A 23681-nucleotide genomic window follows, 5' to 3' on the forward strand; every position below is an offset into this window, starting at 1 on the left:
TCTTCGCTCTAACTTGGCATGCTGATGTTGGTTATATCATGCATATGGTGCCTTGAATTGCTTACTTTATACATCAAATATGTCATCTACTTAGTTTAGACATCCTTTGTGCGAATGCCATCTGTTTAGTTTATTCATCATTTATGTGAATTATGCAACGCCATCTTGTTTAGCCAGGCATCATATATGTGAATTTTGCAATGCCATCCTGCTTAGCCAGTCATCTTATATGTAAATTATGTTAGGCCATCCTTTTTTTCATTACATATTACATTTGTCAATAATGTTAGTACATTCAACTGCTCTTCATGTGCATCAGCCATTTGACACGGTGATGGCAAATTCTGGAATGAAAACAAGGTCTTCAGAGGAGACTATGCTATCTGACAAAGCGCATATCTCACTGGTTACGGATAGCTCCTCAGAGGAGGATTCAGAGACAGATGACCAGTCCTATTCCGCCCCCCGCCCCCGAGGTGTATGCTCTAACTTGGCAGGGTTATGTTGCTCATATCGTGCGTATGGTGTCTCGCATTGCTATGTCATTTGATTAGTTTAGACATGCTTTGTGTGAATTCCACCTGTTCAGTGTCTAATTACCATATATGTGAATTATGCATTGCCATCTTGTTGCAAGACATTATATATGTGAATTATACAATGCTATCTTGTTGCAAAGGCATTATATATGTGAATTATGCAATGCCATTCTGTTTAGCCAATCATCATGTATGTGAATTATATCATGCTATCATTTTTTTGTATTACGTGTTCCATTTGTCGACAACGTTTCTATATTCAACTACTCTTCCTGTGCATCAGCCATTTGAAGCGGTGATGGAAGTATCTGGAGTGAAAACAAGGTATTCAGAGCTGACAATGCTACCTGCTGAAGCAAACATCTTGCTGGTTACAGAGAGCTCCTCAGAGGAGGATTCAGAGACTGATGACCAGTCCTATTCCCCCCTGAGGTCTATGCTCAAACTTGGCACGGTTATATTACCCATGTCATGCATGTTGTCTTGCATTGCTTAGTTTTTACATCATATATGGATTGCTATCTGCTTACTTGCTTACTATATAAATCATATATTTGAATTATATCATGCCATCATGTTTACATAGTACATACACATCATCTATCTAAATTATGGCATGGCAACCCATTTAATAAAGACATCATATAGTTATATCATCTCATCCTGTTTAGTGTTTACAATCATCATATTTTGAATTATGGCATTCTATCCGTGAATGTATGTGAATTATGGCATGCCAACCTATTTAATAAACACATTATATAGTTATATCATGTCATCCTGTTTACATAGTCATCATATTTTGAACTATGTCTTTCCATCTTTTTTAGTTAGCCATCATAATGTGAAATTGTGTCATGCTATCCTGTTTAGTTAGCCATCATATACGTGAAATTATGTCATGCTATCCTATTTGGTTAGACAACATAAATATGAATTATTTCATGCCCTCTTTTATTCCCCACTATCCATTGCACCTGTCCATCATACAATGTCTATACTTTCAATTACTTTTCTTATTTATCAGCCATTTCAATTGGAGAGGGTGATGGCAGTATCTAAGGGAGTAACAACACGGTCTTCAGAAAAGATAGTGCTACCAGTTGATGCAGATAGAACCACGGTTGTACTTGCCCAAGGACCAGATCCACCACACATAACCCAGACTCTCGCAGATTGTACCCCTACCCAGTTGGACAGAGAACCAGCTACACCCCTTCTAACCCCAACCCCGACAGATAGTAACCTAGTTCCAGTTGACACAGCACCGTCTCCACCACAGAGCACCCAAACACGAGCAGTTAGTAAGGGAACTGCAGTGCCCAAAGCACGAGGACCACCACTCTGAATCCCAACTCAACGCTTAAAGGAGAAGAAGATTTGTTCTCAGGTCAGGTTCTGTAGCTATGGTTCATACTCCTTTGCTCTTGCATTACTGTATTTACTCATACCAACTATTTTCAAATTTGAAGGATGGAAATTAAACTCCAATGGTGCAACAGGTATGTTTCAAACCTTTTTCTTTAACTGGTTTGCTGTTGTAACCTGCTCTATGTTGATTTCAGTTTCAATTGAATAAACAGTTATGTTCTCATGTCATGCACATTAAAAGTCTTGTTATTGCTCTATAGTTTCCCACACTTATATTCTGTCTATTCTGCTTTGTCTTGAACAAATATTATTTGAACTGTGTCTCTATCTTGATTTGGCAACAAAAACTAGAATGATATAGACCATAAAGTGACCATAGTATATAGATATATGTTTGTTTCATGTTGTTATCCTGTTCACTTTACTACTGAACTCATTTACCAAAATGAGTTTCATATACAACATGGTAAACCTGTGATGTGTCTGCTTGTTTCTCTTTTAGAATGCAGACAAAATATTGGAGAACAGTACCGTGTTATGCAATGGTAAAGGAAGTAATGCAGATAAGGTTCAATATAGTGAGACATCCCTGTTGGTCTCCAAGAAAGCTGATAAAAACTATCTTGACGACAGTGAGAGAACCCAAAAGTCATGTTTTGATGTAGTATTCGAGTTACTGGCCACTACTGCTGGCACAAGCTCTTCGAACTCGCTGCCTGAATTAGTTCGTCTTCTTGAGTCTCAACTTCAAGTTGAAAGACATCGATCAGATGTGCTATGACAGGAAGCTGAAGGACTGAGGAAGTCCCTGCAGAATTCAGATGCATATTTCCTGGTGCAGCAGCAAGCGCTAGAGGATTTAAGCGCCAAACAAGAGAAAGTTAATAAGCTTGCTAAGCATCTTGCCAGCATTATGGGTACCCAGGATATTGTTTCTTGAGATCTTCTGAAGTGGTTTCAGTTCTGGATTTGTTTTGCTGCGGCGTTTATTTGCACTGGTCACCAACTTTGACAACCAGTGTATATAATATGATGCTTTGTTCCCTATATTTGCACTGGTGGCAAACTTTGATGCCCAGTGGATGTAATATGTGTAATAGCCATGATAGCCTAGCGTTAGTTGCTTGCTTATTTATTTCCTTATTGTCTTGTTTATTTGTTTGCTTGTAGTCATTGCAGTTCTTTTTCCGCGGTTTGCTAGTGGCTGCAATAACCTATTTTTTAAAACTACGCCACAATAACCATGGGCTAATATTTACTGTAGTGACACTGGGCCTTCTACAGGCCATAGAAACAATGGGCCTTCTACGGGCCGTAGAAAAAATGGGCCTTCTACGGGTCGTATCATCAATGGGCCTTATACGGGCCGTATGATTGATTGGCCAAACATGGGCCAAACAGACCGCATTATGGCCGTAAATGGCCTAGAGTTGGAATCATCCGTTCATGGGCCGACCATAATGGGCCATTGTTAATAGGCTGTATTTGATGACGCTATGAAAATGGCCCAACGTATTAATAGACCACAAACGGGCCGACTATAACAACGGGCTGAATTTGGCCCACAAGCAGAAAATGATAGTAATGGGCCGTAAGTAAACGAATGCTGGAAATGAGCCCAAGAATAAATGGCTCTGAGAAGTCCGAAAGATAAAATGGGCTGGAAACGGCCCAACGGAATAACGGGCCGTTAATGGGTATAAAGTGATACACTGTTCATTAGGGGCCAATTTCACCACGGGCCGTTAATGAGTGTAAAGTGATACATTGTTCATTACGGGCCAGTTTCACCACGGGCCGTTAATGGGCCAAGAGTTACAAAGGGCTTCATATGGGCCGAAAGACATCATGCGCCATACATGGGCCAGAAGTGAAAACGGGCTGGAATCATATTGGATGGCCCAGATGACGCCACTGGGCCTAATTCAGATAGGGCGTAACGGGCCTTGGGTTAGCGGGCTGTAAATGGGCTATATGCGAATAGGCCGTTAACAGGCTTTCCATGGACCGGCCCGCCACCTTTTGACCAAGTCAAATGGGCCGGCCTTTTCACAGGAATGGGCCTCTGTTGGGCTGTGTCACGTGTCGACGTATCATAGGCGCCTTATGTCCAATGAGTGGATGACATCTGTCCCAACGATGAACCGACACGTGTTTCCTCCAACCAATGATGATTTTACACGTGGAAAATCCCCATTGGTCTGGGCTGTTAACGGGTTATCGGATCCAAAACCCGACCCGATAGCTTAACGGCGTTCCGTTATGGTGGATGCCACGTGTCGGTCACCCTTGATGAAAGCACTTCTGTGACGCGCGATTTATCATCATGGAAGTGGACACTTCTATGATGATAATTTTGGTAATGTCATGGAACACTTCTACGACAGCACAGGTATGACTATCTTGATTCTGTCATAAAATCGTCATGGATGTACATGCATGACAAAAAACGCAACCTACTGTGACAAACACGTATCATCACGGAAGTGTATTTTTTTGTAGTGTTGCTCGATGGCTCATGGGGGTCCGGAATACTGTTTCCATGAGAATAGCCCCCAAGCCCACCGTCTTGAAGCTGGTAAACTAACTTCATACCTCTGGTTGAGGACTCATCACCTGAGTAGATGAGAGTCTCTCCTCCAGATGCCGAGTTCTCTGCAAGATCCATGCCATGTGCGAAACCAACGAAAACACACTTCCGGCTGGATTGAAACCAGGCAGGTTGTGTGCGACGAGCCGACTCGATGATGTCAGTGGAGGTGTCCGGCTCAGGCTCAGATCCACCAATCTTTCCGATGAAGACATGAATTCCACCGAAGGGGACCCGGTACCCGTACTCGATTGAGTCGGCCTCGGGGCCCTAGCTAGCATCGTCGATGTAGAGCTTGCCACAGTGACTCTTAGTCATCCTGCCAACGACATATCCCTCGATCCCTGGAAAAGAGCCCTTCAAGAACTCGAAACCACTATGCGCTGGCCCCACGGTGGGCACCAATTGGCGTGGGGTTACCACGGCAGATGCCCTTGTGAAAGGACTTAGGTGCGAGGCCATCGCTACGATGACTAGCTTAAAGGGGTTGAGTGGGACGAAGGACACGAGTTTACCCAGGTTCGTCCCCTCATGATCGAGGTAAAAGCCTACATCATGCTTTTAGTTGTATTACTTGAGTATCGATTACAAGGAATCGGATTCGCCCGACCTAGCTATCGATTGATTGTAGCTTAAGTTTACCCGCCGCAGAGACTCGCCTTTATATACACTGGTCGAGGACCTGGGCTTACAAGAGTCCGGGTTGGGTTATACCACGTAACCGATCCTGGCTCTAAGTCGCCCTGCCTTCTTGGGCAAGTCGCCATTGGGCGGCTTACACCTCCGGGTCACGCACCGTCTTCTGGCCTTGGGCTTCCGTCCGGCCCACCTCGTAAGTCGCCTTCTTGGCTTCATGTCTTGGTCTTGTGGGTCTGTCTAAGGCTTTTACTGTTAAGTCACCAATATCCTAACCCGACCCTTCTAGAGCGGTTATCCCGTGGGGTTATATCCCCAACAGAAGGGGTTTATGAGAACGAAAGCAACTTTCTTCCGTAGAACTAAATTCATCATTGGAAACGGTAATTCAACAAGATTCTGGGAGGATACATGGTTAGGGGAGACACCTTTAGCCACACAATATCCATCTCTCTATAACATCGTACAACGTAAGGAGGCTTACGTTGCTACAGTATAATATTCCAACCCTCTAGATATTCAATTCCGAAGATCCTTGGTAGGAGACTGATGGGACGCGTGGCTAATCTAGTCAGAAGGCTAATGGATGTTCTCCTCTCTGATGAGGCTGATAGTATTCACTGAAGATCAACTATGAATGGCATCTTCTTAGTGAAATCTATGTATATGGACCTAATTAATTCTGGTCCAATTCTGAATTTGATACATATTTGGAAGATCAAGGTCCCGTTAAGAATCAAAATCTTCATGTGGTTTGTTCATCGGAAGGTGGTTCTGACTAAGGATAACTTGGCAAAACGTAATTGGGAGGGTAGTCAAAGGTGTAGCTTTTGTGATCAAGATGAAACAATCAAACACCTCTTTCTCGATTGTCAGATGGCCAAACTATTATGGTGTTCAGTTCATATAGGCTTTAATATCACCCCTCCAAAATAGTATACACACGTTATTTTGGGACATGGCTAAATGGTGTAGAGACAATTGCGAGACATATTTGGATATGAGTATGTGCATTACTTTGCGCTATATGGGACTATAAAAATGATATGGTTTTTAACAGACAAACTCATATAATTTTTTTGCAGGTTATCTACAGGGCCACTGCTTGGATCCGTATGTGGTCGTTACTCATTCCTGTGGAAGTCAGGGAGCCTTTGATTACTGGGTCTACCCGATGAAAGATGGTAGTTCGGGATATCTACAACCGTGTGGATGACGGTCCAGTAATAGAATAGGTGTTTAGTCATCTAGTCTTGTTTTCGCTGGTTGTGGCATATTTTACTTGGTTTTTACCTTTTCAGCTCTGAGCGAGCTTATTCTGGATCATAGTCCTTTTGGATATTTTGATTAATAAAGGGGGCTGCATGCATCATTCTGATGCAGAGGCTGGGGCCCGGGGTAATCTTTCCTTTCTAAAAAAAGATCTGTGAAAGTTACGAAGAAGAAATATCCACCGTTTCCTGGTGTGATCATTGGTCCACATACATCACTATATATTATTTCCAACAGTTCACTTGCTCGTTCAGGATGACACGTTCATGATACTCTCTATGGTTTCCGTTTCGATGAAATGGAGCCAGGGCAGGAGCCCTTTTCCTCTTAGAACACTTTATTGTTTGCACCTAGCATATTTGCATCAACTTGCTCTACTGGAGAGCCATTATATTTATCAAATTACACATCAGTACTTAACAGGCGCATTGGATTTGCGACAGATTCTACTCTTTCTGTTCCATATTACTCGTCGCTGATTTAGTACAATTTTGTACTAAATCAGCGACAACTAATATGGAACGAAGGGAGTATATGATTATGAATTCGCCCCATAATCAAAAAGAAACATTTCAATGCATTTAGGATCAAGTTTAGATAGATGATATTTATTGACAAATAAACAATTACCACCAAATATATTTCAATGCGAGACATTTACTACCAAATATTTCAACGAACCGAAGGATTGTATCCGGTGTAGCATTTGCGTCGAAGCGCCTCTGAAGTTTCAGCAAATCAAATGAACAAGATCAGGATCCGAAGATATCATCGCCACCGGATTCTGCAGAAATCTCATCACATCATCATAACCATGTGGTAAATATCACCCGCAAAAGAAAAAACATGTGGTAAATATTAGAACCACTGTCTGTGGTACAAGCCGAACGAGGGGCACGTGAATGTTTGCTTGTGCCAGCACTCATTTACTCAGCAAACACGCATTATGCACACCCCTCTTTTCCCTCCAAAGCAAAAACGGCGCTGCCATCCCCGGAAAAAGCCACCCCATTTGAGCATCTTCAGCCGTTTGGCCCCCCAGGACATGGAAAAAGAACGGCATGGGTGCGAACCAGCGCTAAACTGACCTCCGGGGTTCGGTTCGCTCTTAGTCGTAGGCCGACGGTCGCCGCGGGTTCAGCGAAATTCGTTTCAAAATTTTGCAAATTCGGTGATTTTTGCAGGAACTCGGCCATACTTCATCGAAATTTGTATAAAAACGTAAAAACATCCAAGAACTATGCCTAACTTAAAAAACAAACTAAAAAGCCTAGCCGCCGCCGTCGCCGTAGTCGTCGTCTACATGCCGAGAAGCCTGTAGAAGTGGGTGTAGTCGTCGCCGTCGCCGTCGTCGTCGTCGTTGCGCGCCTCGCCTGCGACGTCCCTGCTGCAGCCCTGGCCGAGGTCGCCGACACGTGGTGGGGCGCTTGACGGCCCGGCCTCGCCCTCCTCGTAGCTGTCGATGACGATAACGCCACCCTCCTCGGCGCGACGACAGGCCTGGTGCTCCAGGTACGCCCGGCGCTGGCGCGCACCTGCTCGCGGATGTAGTCCTCCTTCGCCTATTTGAGGGCGGACTCGTCGTCGGGGGCTACCATGTCAACATGCTCCGGCTTCACGGGGAGCAAGCCCAGCTCGGGCTTCGGCCGGACCAGGCGCAGGGAGCGCCTCGCCGGTGCCGTCGCAGGCGGTGAGGGCTCGTTGATGATGAGGGCGCCAGTGCGAGCGCGATGCCCGAGCGGTGTCCCCTCCGGCTCGGGCCTGGCGGGGTGGAGGGCCGGCGAGCCGGAGCCCGACGACGAGGACGACCCCGGCTTCATTCGCCGTGGCATCCAGGAACTGCCGCGGCGGCGAGAGAAGGACGACCACGTCGGGTACTCCAGTCGCGGCACGTTGTCGGTCTCGATGTGGTCGAGGACGGCGTCGAGGGTGCGGCCGGGGACGCCCCACCACTCACGCCGTCCTTCGGCGTTGAGGCAGCCGGGGGAATGATGCCGTTGGCGGAGGCGATTTGCTCCTCGCAGCGGCGCTGGAAGTACATCGTCCACAGCGTTTCGCTGTCAGGCGCGTACCTCGGATGGTTCCGCTGCTCCTCCGTCAGGGAGGAGCGGATGCGGGCGATCTCCGCCCGCCGTGGCGCCCCTTCGGGTACCGGCGGCACCGGGACGCCGCCGGCGCTCAGTCTCCACGCCCCCGGCACGCGCATGTCAGGGGGCGCCGGGTACTCGGCCTCGTAGAGAAGGCGCGTCTCCAGCTCTTGGAGGTGTCGGCGGCCGAAGCTGTTCGCCGCTGCGCCGGCGCCTGGGAACCTCTCGGCCATGCTTTGCTCGTTGGCGGGGGTAGTAGGGGGAGGTTGTGGCACTCACCGACGGGGAGAAGGCTTTTTGCGAGAGGGAGAAGGGGAGGGGGAGGCTGTGGCGCTCACCGGCAGGGAGTGGGTGCCTTTTATAGCCGAAGCGGGGCGGCGGGGAGGCGGCATGCGGGAGGACGCATGGCGGGAGCGGGAGGGACACGCGTCGGCGACGTCTTCACTGCGCCGCCCGTGAGGCATCAATGGAGGCTGACCGGCGCGGCAGCGCGATATCCTTAGCATTGATCCCTGCGGGAACCGATGCGATGAGGGCGACAAAGCGGCCGTCTCGCTGACTCGGCGGGCCCGCGACTCTTTCGCGCCAGAACACTCGCCCCGGCGCCCCCGGGCGCCCCCAGCGCGCCGGGTTCGGCTGGGTCCGCCGGCGCTGAATTTGGCCCAAACCGGCGAAAAACGGGCTCCTCGGGACGCGACTGGGCCGTTTTTTTCGGCGCCGGCGCAAAAAAACGCGTGGGGAGGCCATGTTGGGGGCGCGGCTGGAGATTCTCTTAGTAGCAGAAGTAAGGAAACCCCTGCGCGTGGCCGGGGTGCGCCATCCGGGCCGTCTGTCCACAAACGACACCGGCATCCGACGGCCCATGTCCCTCCACCACGTCCGAAAATAGCGATGTGGCGTCCATGGGGTAGGTGGACGGCTGCGCTAGACCGACCATAAGGAAAGTGGACGGCAGCGCTATGCAGCGGCCTACTCTGTGGCGGCGCTATGCCGGAGGAACGAGGAAGGAAGAGGGGAACGAGGTGGGTTCTGTGTCATTCGTGGTTAGGCAACTTATCCCACTTCTCATAGCGCAGGTTACGTGGGGGTCCACGAACATGAATTATATGAGCTTTTAAGTGGGCGCCGTGGATGGCACGTGTCCACTTGCAGCCTGAAAACGGACAAAACACACGTCAATTTGGGTTGTCAGAGTTGCTCTTAGAGCAACTAACGTGCAGACCCATTTCGTCCGCATGTGTTCATTCCATTTGGGTCGTCGCGGACAGAGAAGTCGGCCCAACACGCTGACCCAAAATGGATGCGTGTTCGATTTTCATTCGCCTCTTGACCCATTCCCGGCCTAAATTTGAGTCTCATTTGCGTCGATGAGGACACGAAATGGACGCACGCGACGCGCGCCTACTCCTCCCCTGGCTCGCCAGCCGGTGGCTCAACGGCCACCATTTTCCTCCACTTTCCCAAAACCCTCCCGCCCACTCGCCATGGACGACACACCAACCCTCGATGCCACCGCCGGCCTCGCCTCCCTCGCCTCATCCGGCCTCACCCCCCTCGCCTCATCCGGCCTCACCTCCGTTGCCTGCGCCAAAGGCAAGCCCCAGGCTCCCCGCAAGACCGCGACGCCGCCTAAGAAGAAGAAGTAGCTGACGGTCGAGGAGCGGGTCATGCAGTCGGCTAAGAGGAAGGGACGGAGACACACGTAGGACGCCAGATCCGAAGCGGCAGCCGTCGCTGCCCTCTCCATCGCTGCACAGCAGGAGGAAACCAATGCCCGAGTCGCGCGACAACGAGGAAGGCCCTGGTCATCCTAGGGTTAAACTCTGGCCCGCGTGGGCTCGTCGGCATTTCCTCGGATGGTGCTGCCAGAGTCGCGCGCACGCGTCTGCCATGCAGCCGATTCCCGGCTTCCACATCTATTTGCAAGCCTCCCGCTTCTCCGGAAATGCTTGCCGGAGGTGAGCGTGGTGGCGCCGTCCACGCCCGCGCCCGTGTCCAGTGACCTCAACACCACAGTGCATCATCCTTCGGAGGGGGTGAGGAAATGCCTACGGGAGATGCCAACCGACATGCTCCCCGATACGCGCAACCTTTTTGACAGAATGCCGGCGGCTCATGATGACGAAACGGCCAACCGTTTCATCATCGAGAACATCGTCTTCGAAGATGGTGTGGCGGCCGCTGCCTCCGCTTGCGACACCGTGGCTGCCTATGATCCCGATGAGACCCAAAGCCAAGATGACCGAGCGCCATTCACGCCGGCGACCTATGATTAAGCTGGCATGGACAATGCCTTCATGGAAGAACAGGTCGGCCTGGGCAGCTTCCTGCTCGACCACGAGTTCCCGGAGGACTACGACCTCGAGGAAGAGAATGAAATGGACATTGACGGGAAGCCTTTGTTCGAGGACAAGCTCGTCAATCAAGCCGGGCCGAAGCCGAAGCGCAAAAGTAAGCGAACGAATGCATACACACCGTCCGAGGGCATGACGCCGACACGGCATTTGGGCGACGGCATGACCACTGGCATTATCTATGACCGCGGGCCTTTTAAATTTATACGCGGACATGAAATGGGTCACGTGCGTTGGGCACGTGATCGACTCAAAACAAAAATAAAACAGACGCCGAGCAGACGGTCGACCCAAAGACGAAAAACAACTCTTAACTGCCAAGATATCGTCGCCATCGGATTGCAGAAATATTTTCACACCACCGTAACCACGTGGTAAATATCAGAACTACAGTACCAGTAGAACGAGGGGCACGTGAATGTTGCTTGTGCGTGCCAGCACTCATTCATTTACTCAGCGAACACGCATGATCCTTACCCCCCAAAGCAAAAACGCGCTGCCATTCCCAGAAAAAGCCACCCCCAATTAATAGCGGAAGGGGAGGAAACCCCTGCGCGTGGCCGGGGCGCGCCATCCCGGCCGTCCGTCCGCGAACGGCACCGGCATCGGACGGCCCACGTCCCCCCACCACGTCGCGCGGGGCCCACCACCACCCCCACCCTCCTCCCCCTGCCTTTCCCCCGTCACCTTCTTTCCTCCCCCCTCCTTTATTACCCCCTTGGTTCCGTTCCAGCCCGACGGAAGCGAGCGCGACGCCGACGACGACGAACGAAGACCGACGCGCGACCGACCTAGGGTTTCGCGCATTCCCCCGCGCCCCGCTCCCCCCGTCGGCGTCGAGGTACGGCCGCCCTCTCTCGCCCCGGTGGCCCCTCTCGCTGTGTCGTAGCCTGTTCGATTCGCGATCCCGGCGTGGTCAGCCAATCTCGCCGCGCGCGGCGGCGGTAGCCTAGGTTGCTTGATGATCCTGGATGTCGCGCTCGACTTTTTCCCTGCTGTTGCCGAGGTGTTTGCGATCCTTCGGCGGGGTTCGTGGTCGCGGATTCGGTTCGAGACCCAGGGATCATGGAATCGCTCGCTTGTGCTAGGTTTTTTCCGGGGAAGCGGGGGGATCGGGAACTTGAGATTGGTTATCGGGGAACTTATGCTTCATGGTAGCCTATTCTGGTCACAGTAGTCAATAGCTTAGTCGTTAACATTTGGGCGTACTTCCCGGCGACCCAGTCTTGCTGAAATGAAGAGCGCGGTCGGTTGAATGGCATCACCAAGTAGATTCGATTCCCCGTCGCGTTCTATTTTCGTTCAATATGTACGGGCCTATGAGTAGCTTCATCCTTGTGATTGTCAGTCTTGCTGTGAGATTAATGGTTGCTCTTGTTCCTTGAGAATGTGGTATGATATGGTTGTAGCTTCCTGGTTATAGTTCGGGTGCCTGCATTGGAGCTTGGAGACAGTAGGCTATGAAATCTTGTTTGTTTAGGGTTTCAGCTGTATAATTTTCTGTCATGCTATTCCTGCCCTGCTTTTATTAGCTAGTTATCCTGTAACTGTTGATCATTTCTTTTGTGTATCCAAGGAATGTCAGTTACTCTGTTATGCCGAACTAATATGTGGAATCATTTTTGTCAAGTGCAAGTTGCATCCACTTGCTTTATTTTTTTTCTTAAAAAAGACTTAACGTCCAGTTGCTGTTAGCTAGGTTCTTGTTGCTTAGTCCATAGATAGAATTGCGCACCAATGGCTTGAAACCCCTAAGTTTGCTGTCCCGTAAGTAGGTTCTGATCTAGCAGTGTGTGTGCACCTTTGATTGATGCATACCCTACCTATGATGTGATACATTTTTCACACCCAATGTACTGTGTAGTGTATCCTGGCAAACTATTATATGTTGATATTTTGAATTCTGAGGGTCGTAACTCAGACGAAGAATCGACAGCTTACGCTGATGGAATAATGTGGAGATGGATTTCATCTATTTTTCTCTGAATAATGCATACCATTTTGCACTCCTCAAAGTGTCTGATCATCTTTGATTGATGTATATTCTACCTAAGATGTGATACATTTTCCATGCGTAGTGTATTCTGTACTGTATTGTGGCAAGCTACTATATGTTGATATTATCAATTCTGAGGATTATAATCATGGATTATGAGTCCAAGGACTAGTCAAGACTAGTCTATGAGTCTCAACTCCAAGGCTGACTACACTTCAGTGTTGACTAGTCTATGAGTCGCAAAAAAAAAAGGACTAGTGTCGATTAATCACGATTAGTCTACGAGTCTCAACTTCGGAACGATTCGTCGACTCGTAAACCTTGATTATAACTCACATGAAGAATCGGCAGTTTACGCTGATGAATAATGTGGAGATGGATTTCATCTAATTTTCTTTGAATAATGCATTCCCTTTTGCACTCATCGAAGTGTTTTTTATATCAGAGTGAAGTAATATGATGATTGATGAGTCATGAGTTCATGGCTGTTTGCACAATACTTATGTTTCCTTGATTGTTTTGATAGGTCTGCTGAATCTCGAGCAATGGAGCGGTCTTTTCAGTTGAATCCGCATGCCACTCCTTTCGTGCCTACCTCCAAGTCTCCGTTTGCGGAAAGCTTGAAAGGAAAGAAGGACCCTGAGAAGCAAGTAGATGAGACTGAAAATAATGAGACTGCTGACAAGTCTGCTGGGTATCTACTCCCAGAGTCCCTTTCTTTTGATGACTATGCTGAAAGCCTAGGAAAGATCAACATCTCTACTGAGTCATCATCAAAAGGAGAAGCTGCTGAAGCAAGTCACGCGGGTAATCATCTCGCCGTGGTGGAATCTCTCTCGCTGATGTTCCCAGATGTGTCTGCTGACTTCATTCTTGAAGCACTGAAGGCCAATGAATTTGACGCGGTACTCACCATTGATATGCTTTCCGATCTGGTACGTGAAATTCTCGTAACCAGTACACTGATTATTTTTATGGTGTCCTGATGCATTAGATTATGTACCTAGTTTTCTGTGCAAGCCTGGTAGCCGAATCAAACACCATGTCTTATTTTATTTTTCTCTCTAGCCAAAGCACAGCCATTGCCATCTGTAGACAGCATTAGCTGAAACCATTTCTCACTGCTAATGATCTTCCATGCTGAACTCCCTTCGTTGCGAAGCTGATGACAATGTTATGGTGTCCTGATGCATTAGATTCTGTACCTAGTCTTATGTGCAAACCTTGTAGCTGAATCAACATCATGTTTTTATCCCTATAGCAGAACACAGCCATTGCCATCTGTAAACATCATTAGCTGAAACCATTTCTCATTGCTAATGATCTTCCATGCTGAGCTCCCTTCGGTGCGAAGCTGATGACAATGTTATGGTGTCTTGGTGCATTAGATTCTTTACCTAGTCTTATGTGCAAACCTTGTAGCTGAATCAACATCATGTTTTTTTTCCCTATAGCAGAACACAGCCATTGCCATCTGTAAACATCATTAGTTGAAACCATTTCTCATTGCTAATGATCTTCCTTGCTGAACTCTCCATTTCAGTGCGAAGCTGATGATAACGGTCACTCCGCCGAAGTATCAGAAAAGCCGGAGCACCATGGCCCTTCGTCCACATAGGCGGGATGAGAACTCTCCAGCTACATCTGGTCCAAGCCAAACCTTCCCCACCGTCATCAAGACTCGATGTAGCGGAGCACAATTTCTCGATTCTGCAAAGAATTCACCCCGAAGTGTTCGATTCGTAGTGCCAAAAGCAACAAGTACTATGTGTTTGGGGTTTTAAATTCCGGGTGGGATAGCTGGTCTGTTTGTTGGAGTCTGCCCCATCGTGATGCCTGGTTGCAAGTTGTACAGATCTTTTGGTGTAGCCGTTTAGACTCCGGAATTCAACAACCCTGTGCCGCGGGCTGCGCTTGTTTCATGAACCTATGCATTGCCGTGTTCTCCCGTGTTCCAAGCGGGGAGGAGACAGATCATTCGCCTTATTTTGGTTGTGTGGTGCGGGTTTACATGGGTGCAAAGATATCCGATTTCAGTAGGTTGTGCTTTGCAGAAACGGAGGTGCCTTTGCGTGATTTGACTGAGTGTAATGTTGAGAATTCTAGTGCACGATTAGTGGCAATTGTCTTCCACTGATATGCCTTGCTGTGAGCTCGGCTGCTGAAGTACCAACAAGTGGTAGCTGTAGCACATCGTTTTCAATACGATGGCCTGAAAAGGATGCCACTTGTTCAAGCTTTGCTTTGTCGTACTCATCAAAAGGCGAGTCATCCGTTTCGAAAAAAAAAGGCGAGTCGTTGCTTTTAGTCTTACAATTCACCTCCTATCGCCCTTGAGTGCAGTGCAGACTCGGGGGCTCATCGAGAATAATATGTCTCAAAAGGCCCTTCTTGCACACAGCATTGAAATCAAAACAAAATAAAACACAAAAGCTATTCGAAGTTGTAGGTTTCAAGTTCTACTACAGTATACCCGTAACAGTTAATTATTTTTGTGAGATATCGAACCTTGTAGATATCTACAAAAAAATAAAATCGGTGGATTTGATAAAACATAGGGTAGTACGGAGTGAAAGCTAGAATTTCAGATAATTTGTAATAGAGTGTATTACAAGTGTAACAGGAGCAGCCGTTGACAAAATGATCACCCAAAAGATGATCATTTCATGGCTTACCGAAAACAAAACGCAGACAAATCAGATAGTCCTATTTCTCGGTCTTGCTGACTTAAGCTTCCACCGAGCCAAGTTTGAAAGGATTGAAATTTGTAGCACATTGTTACTCCCTCAAAAATAAATAAATTACGATGGCCTGAAAATCGAAAAGTCGACCTGATCGGCTGGGACCTCATCTTGAATAAGATATCTGAAGAGGGCCTTCCCGCACAACAGCCAAAAACAAAAATAAAGCGCAAAAGATGAATAAATCCGTGGCTGCAACCTCGCGAGTCGCGAAGCGCACGCACACACAAACAGAACTACGAGCTCCTCGCCCTCGCCTCCCCACTCCACTCCGATTCCTCTTCCGCCGCCTCCACCGCCGTTCGATCTCCGGGGCTCCGGTCCCAGGCTCCCGGCATTCTCCGCGAGGTTCGTTTCTAGGTCTCCGCTTAATTTCCCCCAAGGCGGGCCGATTGGTGCTGAGCTCCTGTCGCGATTGGGCGCGGTGGCTGCGCCTGTTCCGATTTCCGCGTGCGTTTCCGCGCTTGTTTGGTGGATAGGAGTTGATCCGTGGGAGGCGCAGCTCTAGAGGTTCTGGGTTTCCCTTGAAATGGACTACTGAGTCAGCCCACAGTATGTGGGTTCAGAACGAACAGTGAGGTTTTTCCCTCAGTAGGGCAAGGGGCGTCGGCTCCTTGCAGTTTCGTCAGTGTAGGAGTCTGACGCTGCGGTTATCGAATGTGTTCTGCGTGCGTACATGAAGTTACCGGCCACCGGAGATTTATTCTTCTGTTCACAGTTTTGAGTGGAAGATATACTGAATTTGACTGGTGACAGGATGTCTCTTATTATTGTTTTTCTTCAGGAATTGCTATGGAATGCTTGACTGCGAGTTTCACCGCGAGGTAGGCTCTGCTGCTGGTTGTGCACTCGCCTTTTGTCCAGATACTAATTCAAAAGGGAAATTCGACAAAATGTGGTGGTTTTCGTTGTCTCTCCCAAGTTAATTTGACATGATATGTTGATTTTCTTGACAAGGAATGCGGGTAGGGAGTATAACTTCGTATGCCCGAGTAAGCCCGCGTGCGAGAAGCAATGGATTCCAGGAAGGGTTCTCTGCTATTTTACAGCTTACGCAAACTCTAGCCGATGCTGCAAGGTCGCCACTGGGGTGTATCCCATCAGCCCAGTTGTTGGCAGACGTTCACGCTGGAGATCTTTTGCAGCAAGTTTGAATTTAGAAAATGGGCCTGCACCATCGAGTTCGACATCATCTTCATCTGGGCAGACTAGTGAGCAGCTTACCTCAGCCGAGGTATTAGTCAAACTCCGTATTATATCGTTTCACATGTGAAGTTCATCATTCTGAGCACACGTGCCGCTTACTCATGAAAGATGAAATCAGTTGTTCTTCTGCGTTTACAAAAGAACTGCAAGTTGACACACTCTGCCTAAATGAAATGGGGCTAGAATTGTTCGTGTACCTCTCGAAATGCTTATACACATAATAGTCTTCTGAAAAGGGAAAAAGCAAACATGCTTGCATATGTGGGTGTTTAAGCTATGTAATGTTGGCCACACGTGATGCTTTCGGATCTGTTAAAAGAGGCAGTGGTGATTGATGAATCTTCTCTCTCTTGTTATTTTGCAGTTGAAATCTCTTTTGGCTGATAAAGAACGAAGTAAGCTTTTGAGAAAGCTAAGTGAAGCAAACCAGCAGAACCGGTTTCTCAAGAGACAGGTTCTATTACTGAGATCATAAACCATACATCGAATTTACTTGATTCGTAGTAAAATGTGGTGTTGTATGACTGGCCTTCTGAGGAATAGTTCCTTGTTCTGTTGAAGAACTGCATATACATTCATAATTTCTTATTTTCATAATATATATGCCAGGAGCTCTGACCCAAGCTGGTCCTAGGACTCTAACCTGGGTATGCGAGGAGGCTACCACCAAACCACTGACCTGTTCCTTTAGATTCAAAATTAGCCGTCTATCTGAACTACAATGTAGGTCAGATATGGTGTTCTTTTTGACCTGGGAAGGGTCGCATCTAGAACTTTTCTGCTACTTGCATGTTACAATTGTCAATTCACTTGACACTGTCTGCTAACTCAGCAAGAAAATTATTAGTGATCATAAATATGAAAATTCTGAAATGTTACATGTTAGCAGCGGCATAACTGTTTTCCAACTTAAGCTTATCACGGACCAATGAGGTTTTGTGTAGACAGATTTCATATGTAAAAGTCGCATAATACCATTTCTCTTAATAGTGCCAGGTCATTACTGACTAGATCTTATGTTCTGCAGTCGCAAATAAAGGATGATGCAATTGTTAAGTTCAGAAGTGAACTTGCTGTTTTGGAACTTGAACTGCAGGTTAGCATTTTATTTTTCAGATTGTTTAACTGTTATGCATAGTCAATTTGGATTGCCTCAAGATGTTGTCCGGTGGTCACGTGTTCCAATTGTTTTCGTCTCCCCTTTGCGTCATGTTTATCAACAAAATACGTGTTTGGTCCTTTCTGTGATCATTCAAAAGCAAACTGCACAGTTTTTAAGGTGATTGTTTGCTAAATGTTTTGTTGCTGATCAACCCCCTTATTTTTTTTTTGCGAATGATCAACCCCCTTATAATTATGCTGATTTCACTTTGCACAATATTGTAAGCTCTTAGATTTATCTTCCTTGGTACTGGATGTATATAACTACGTTTTCTTTACTGGTTTTTTTCAATTTTGTCTTTTGCACATGTAAGTAACCACCACTTTTGCTGTTGGTACTGGAACTTTGTGCGTCTTATCTGTTTCTTTATGTCCACAGGCTTTGGTTGGCCTAGCTGAAGAGATTGCTAATTTTGATATTCCATCAGGGTCAAGGAAGGTAAATGGGAAATATATTCAGTCTCATCTTCTCTCCAGATTAGAAGGTAATTAGCAGAAAGAGCTACTGTCAGCATGATTGAGGCTCTCCATCATTACATTTGTCATTGTTACCTTTTTTGCAAAGACATTTGACAATAGTACGGCAGCTCACTTAGCAAACTTTGCCTTGAAGTGGCCCACTGAATTCAAGCCGAATGATGAATGCCTATCCTTGATGCCCTATCTCCATATGATTGAACAGACAGTACTTGAGTTGACTAATTGTGATCCATGTACAATCCATTTGAAATCAACATTTATTTTCTGTTGTCCTGTTGTTAAATTTCTACATATTATAGTGCTACTCTAGGTAGGTCATGGGACTGAGATTTGGTGCCTTAGGCCGGTGGGATTGTTCCAGTTTGTTAAAGATCTCCCTAGCTATTGACCTGAAGTTTGTGGGCTACCCACTGAAAAAAATAATATCTAATCCACTTAAACAAATTGATCCTTGTTGTATTGATATGTTTGTTTGTCATAGTAAGTCAACTATAAACTCCAGCATGCTGAAAGTCACAATTCCGCTAGCATCATTGTTGACTGGCATGGAATACCTAGTAGCCCTAAGAAGGCAGTGGTGATGATCCTTTGTCATTTATAACTGCAGTTCTCACTATCATGTTGTGAGTTGTGACATGGATTCTGATATGCAAAGTAGGTATGTTGACAGTGAGATCCAAGTGCATTTATGGTTATTATAACTGTGATATAATATTCTGAGTGCTAGCGATTCATGATTCCTCAGAACTAAATTTTGTCATCGATATATATTTCTGTCCTCGCCGTAATAATTTTTGAGAAACTTCATGCTTATTGCAGACTTACAGCAGCTAAATATGCAGAACAGTCTTTAGTGCGTTCTCATCCATCTTTGGTGAAGTAAAATTGGCATGCCAACAATAGCTAAATGTGCTTAGCAGTGCCAAGTGCGAACAAATGCTTGTAATATCCATTTTTCGGACATCTAGTTGCATAACAGTATCTAGAGCTGTGTAAAAATATTACCTTGTTTCATACAAGAGTGCAATGCTCTAAGTTAGACTTTATGTGAAATCTGCTGACTGATGATACTAGTGTTTGCTTTCCTGCAGCTGTTCATGACAAGGTTATGGTACAGATAAAGGATATCGAGTCTTTCAGACCTCGAGAAATCGCTGTCCATTGGGTTGGCATGGCTGAGGTAAACAAATGTTTTTTACTGAATGGTCATATTTAATAACATCTTGCACTCCTATATTTGTCCTTTTCAGTTTGTAAAATACATTCTTATGCCTCTGCTTTTGTCCTCATTCTCATTTTGCTTCGTTCTTACTCACCATGTGTATACAATTCATACCAGAACGTGCAAATTATGGGCTCCTTCGATGGCTGGTCACATGGTGAGGCAATGTCGAGGGAATATTCAGGGCATTATGCGAGATTCTCTGCGACTCTGAGGCTTAGACCTGGGAGGTATGTTTTATCAGTTCTGCGATGCTGCCACACTCACTCTGATCCATTAAATAAATCATCTTCATATGTTTGTGTGCATAATAAAGCTACGAAATCAAGTTCTTGGTGGACGGGGAGTGGAAACTGTCATCAGAATACCTGATTACCGGCGAGGGATTGACACAGAACAATAAACTCGTTGTGGAATAGCAGATTTTTGCTGTCTCTTAGAACTGTATTAGGACCGTACCAGATTACTACCATGGGTGTTCTCCCGCGAAATTCGTGTTGTATGAAATGCAAAGCCCCATTTGCTTGATTGGGTCTGCATGCTGCCTTTGTAATTTTGTCTCTTAACTGATCTACTGAAGCCACTTAGGAAAGGATCCTTCTTCCATGAATCCATGTGGTAGGAGATGATCAAATTAGTTTGAAACTGCTACTGCATGTAAAATACTCTTCAAGTGATAAAATTCCATCCCTTCTATCATTATTCAAACAATGTACCATGAGTATATGAAGTTACAAAGTGAATCTGCAGAATTTTGAAATCTCTACCTGGCACCGACACACGTCAAGGAAGTGACAAAGCCTCCTCATCAGTAACAGCTGTATGGTTAAGGCATGCAGAAGTAAGGCTAATCTGAGCTACCACAAGAGCTCCGATGGTTATCAGCTACCTCCTGCACCATTAGCCTGACAACTGGAGACACCGCTCCAGCTCCGCCAGCCATTGTTGAGGACGCTGGCAGTCCCGGAGCGACATCAAGGCACTCCTGGAAATCGGCATCGCAGGACAGGAGCACCCACTCATGGTCGTCGTCGAGGTACTTGACGTCGAAGGTGCCAGCATCTAGGCCCAGCCTCTTGGCCACCTCCTCCTTTACTGCCGCTACGCCGGCAGAGCACGGCACCCTGAACCTGATGATGTCCCCTCTGTAGTTCGCCTTGATGGTCACCAGCTCCCCCTCCGCGCCATTGCTGCGCCACAGCAAAGACTTGCGCATTGTGGTTTTGGTGAGAGGTGGAGGATCTTGGCTTGAGCCTTGGGAGGAGGTGTCTTCTCCTAGAGCACTTGACAAGCATGGCAGATGAGGGGCTGGAGCTCGGCGAGAGGTGGAAGAAGAAGCAGCAGTTGGCTTCGATGAGCAATCCACCGATTCGATGGCCCTGATCTTGCCGAGGGCACGGTTCACCTTGCTGATCTTCCGGAATGGCCATCTCGATATGCCGTGCTGCCTGCAGATGCGCTTCATCGTCGTCGGGCACACTGTAGAACAAGAGTTTCAGTTGGCTCATACACTAAAACTTTTCAATCTACGAATGCCAAATTTCGACATGTTTCGATGACCTCGGTTCATAGTAAATTGTTTGTGGTGTTCATCTTGGTTAATCTGTGTCGAGAATGTTCTTACCGCCGAGGCTCCTCGCAGCATCTTTCAGGCTCCCTGAGAAGTATCCTTGCAGCTCCTTAAGACTGACAGGTCTTCCGGCCTTCCTTCCGGTCTTCTTCGTCTCCGGTGGAGGTACACGATCCTCGGCTCCACTTTGGTCCGCGCCATGGACGCCTCCTGCTTGATCGCCGTCCTCCTCGTCTGAATCATTGGTAACATAGTCCCCACGATTGTTCAGTTCATGGGCAGTGTCAGCATCGGCAAGAACGGCCTCCAAGGACAAATCTTGCAGGTCGCTCGTCGCCTCCAGGTGATTGCCGGAGCATTCTTTCCTGATCGTAGCTGCGACGGCGTCCACCATGGCCTTCTGCTCCCCGGCGCTCCTCCAGTCCGGCGGGAGGAAGAACTCCAGCACCACGCATTCTTCCTCTACCTGGCCGTCGTCGCCGACGTCCATGGCGGACGGTGGTAGTCGCAGGGGCACGGCGAGGCACCCGGCCAGGCCGTGCATGCGGGCGTAGTGCGCGAGCGGGTAGGCGTCCTTGGACCGCCTGGCGACGTCGGCGCAGAAACGTGGCCCGCGCACCGACGCCGCCTCGCCCACGAGCCCCTGGCCGCGCCGCAGGTGGTGCTCGGCGCAGGCGTCGCGGAAGCCGCCGTAGTGCGCGCCTAGGTGGAACGGGGCTCCGGCCGTCGTCAGGGAGAAATGCTGGCCGTCGTCGTCGACGTCCGTACGGGTGCACTGCTTGCACCTCACCCAGGCCTGCGCCAGCGGCAGCTCGTGGGCTTCGCGGACGGCGGCCAGCAGCCCCGACACCTCCGACATGGCCGCCTGAGTCGCCTCTGAGTTGCATATCTGCACCAGAGATGTTCATAACATGATGAAAAAGCGGGTTCGGATTGATAGATGAACTCATGAACATTGACGGATTGTATAACAAAAGAAGTTTTTTGTCTCCAAAGTTCATGCGATTACGCCTCTATTGAGTTTGATGCAACAAATAAAGTTCATCAGAAAGACTAAGATGTGGAGAAAATGTGCACGAACCCATGGTTCGCAAGTCGCGGCACGCACCTCGGTCGGTGGCACGGGGTGGCAGATCTCGGAGCCTCTCAATGACACGGCCTGCATGCATAGATTTCCAGAAAATGTTAATCTTGGAAGCTTTTTGGAATCATGGCGGCTACCTAGCTAAACATTTTCATGGCGGCTGTACAAGGAGTAGTAGTTTGTATGGTGGAGAGAGAGTGCAAGGAGGAAGCTAGATGAGAGAGACGGATGTGTGACCTGGAGGGCCTTGCAGAGCTTGTGGGCCTCGGCGGCGAAGCGTGCGGCGGGGGCGGCGGTGAAGACGAGCTCGAGGACGGCGAGGCAGCGGCGCGGGTCGGCGGGGTCGAGGATGGGGAGGGCGAGGCTGGCCTGGATGTCGTAGATGAGCGCGTAGCTCATGCGCGCGTACTCGCCGGTGCCGTAGAACTGCACGTTGGGCGTCCACTCGGGCGCCCGCGCCTCGAACACCCGCCCCGGCAGCCCGCGCTCCTCCCACGTCGCGCGCTCGCCCTGCCCGCCGCCGCCGCCCACGGCGAACACGTGCGCCAGCGAGACCGTCCTGTACTGGAGCAGCCGCCGGCACCGCGAGGGGAGCACGAACGGCTGCCCGCGGGTGGCCAGCACGCGGCGGCGCTCCCCGTCCCGCGCCGGCGCCCAGACCTGCACCAGCGCACCGCCTTCGCCGCCGCTGCTCGACTCCTTGTACAGCCGCAGCGCCCGCGCGATCCGCTCCTTCACCGCGCCCCCGCCGTCCGCCTCGTCGTGCCCTCCTCCTCCTCGGCCGCCGCCGCTCCCATCGCTGTCGTCGCGGTCGCTGAGCCGGAGGCTGAAGCCGCCGAGAACGCGCTCCATGTCGGCCTCCACCTCCATCACCATGCCCACCGCAAACCAGCTACTCAGAAAGACCAAGACAAAAGATCTGTGGATGACTGCGATCAATGTCGAGCCGCAGCTTCGCAGATCCTAGGTTAAGCCGCGGGTCAGCGTCGGCTTCTTGTAGGTAGTTTTATCGGTGGAGGAGTCGCGGTGACGGCCTGCGATTGGTCGCCGGCGTTCGGGGGCCGGAATATTACGACGCGGCGTTGGGAATGTGCCGATCCACGGTGGAAGGTGGGCTATATCGCTGTTAAACAATGCACATCGAGGGATTAAACAAACTTATCAGGTTATTATCATCGCCCTCTCTGTCCCCCGCGGCTTCATTTGGACTTTTGCGGTGCACTTGGACATGTTCCGTGGTACTACATGGTTCTTGCCGTGCTTTGGAGCCAAAGGGGTTGATTTTGAAGGAAGGAAGGCTATCTTATGTGAGAGCTGCTTTATTAGGACGTGCTTTAAAAGATATAAACTGTTCGCATAGTTTGATTTTGGG

At 48.5% G+C, this 23681-nt stretch overlaps 3 protein-coding genes across 5 annotated transcripts; 2 read left to right on the forward strand and 1 right to left on the reverse strand.

Annotated features, from left to right (window-relative positions):
* The first annotated feature begins 11565 nt into the window (after positions 1-11565).
* Positions 11566-14831, forward strand: LOC119323319. Its single transcript, XM_037596939.1, has 3 exons — positions 11566-11690; positions 13372-13780; positions 14389-14831. The coding sequence occupies exons 2-3, from the start codon at positions 13391-13393 to the stop codon at positions 14461-14463; spliced, it is 465 nt and encodes a 154-aa protein (XP_037452836.1). The 5' UTR covers positions 11566-11690; positions 13372-13390; the 3' UTR covers positions 14464-14831.
* Positions 14832-15795: 964 nt separating this feature from the next.
* On the forward strand, positions 15796-20357 carry LOC119323529 (protein PTST, chloroplastic-like). 2 transcript variants are annotated; one of them, XM_037597211.1, is made up of 9 exons: positions 15796-15934; positions 16371-16410; positions 16544-16820; positions 17157-17246; positions 17820-17888; positions 18333-18438; positions 19525-19613; positions 19773-19885; positions 19972-20357. In XM_037597211.1, the coding sequence occupies exons 2-9, from the start codon at positions 16379-16381 to the stop codon at positions 20072-20074; spliced, it is 879 nt and encodes a 292-aa protein (XP_037453108.1). In that variant the 5' UTR covers positions 15796-15934; positions 16371-16378; the 3' UTR covers positions 20075-20357. The 2 variants fall into 2 exon arrangements, with proteins under 2 accessions (XP_037453108.1, XP_037453110.1); XM_037597213.1 differs by having other exon boundaries at positions 16556-16820.
* Positions 20330-23410, reverse strand: LOC119323528 (protein NLP3-like). Of its 2 annotated transcripts, none has more exons than XM_037597210.1 (4): positions 22547-23410; positions 22334-22384; positions 21280-22114; positions 20330-21134 (listed from the first exon to the last, which is right to left on the reverse strand). In XM_037597210.1, exons 1-4 carry the CDS (start codon positions 23183-23185, stop codon positions 20503-20505), a joined length of 2157 nt encoding a protein of 718 aa, XP_037453107.1. In that variant the 5' UTR covers positions 23186-23410; the 3' UTR covers positions 20330-20502. The 2 variants fall into 2 exon arrangements, with proteins under 2 accessions (XP_037453107.1, XP_037453106.1); XM_037597209.1 differs by having other exon boundaries at positions 22307-22384.
* Positions 23411-23681: the final 271 nt, after the last annotated feature.

This window comes from Triticum dicoccoides, chromosome 6B, assembly GCF_002162155.2.
Source record: "Triticum dicoccoides isolate Atlit2015 ecotype Zavitan chromosome 6B, WEW_v2.0, whole genome shotgun sequence".
In the NCBI taxonomy this organism is placed as follows: Eukaryota; Viridiplantae; Streptophyta; class Magnoliopsida; order Poales; family Poaceae; genus Triticum; species Triticum dicoccoides.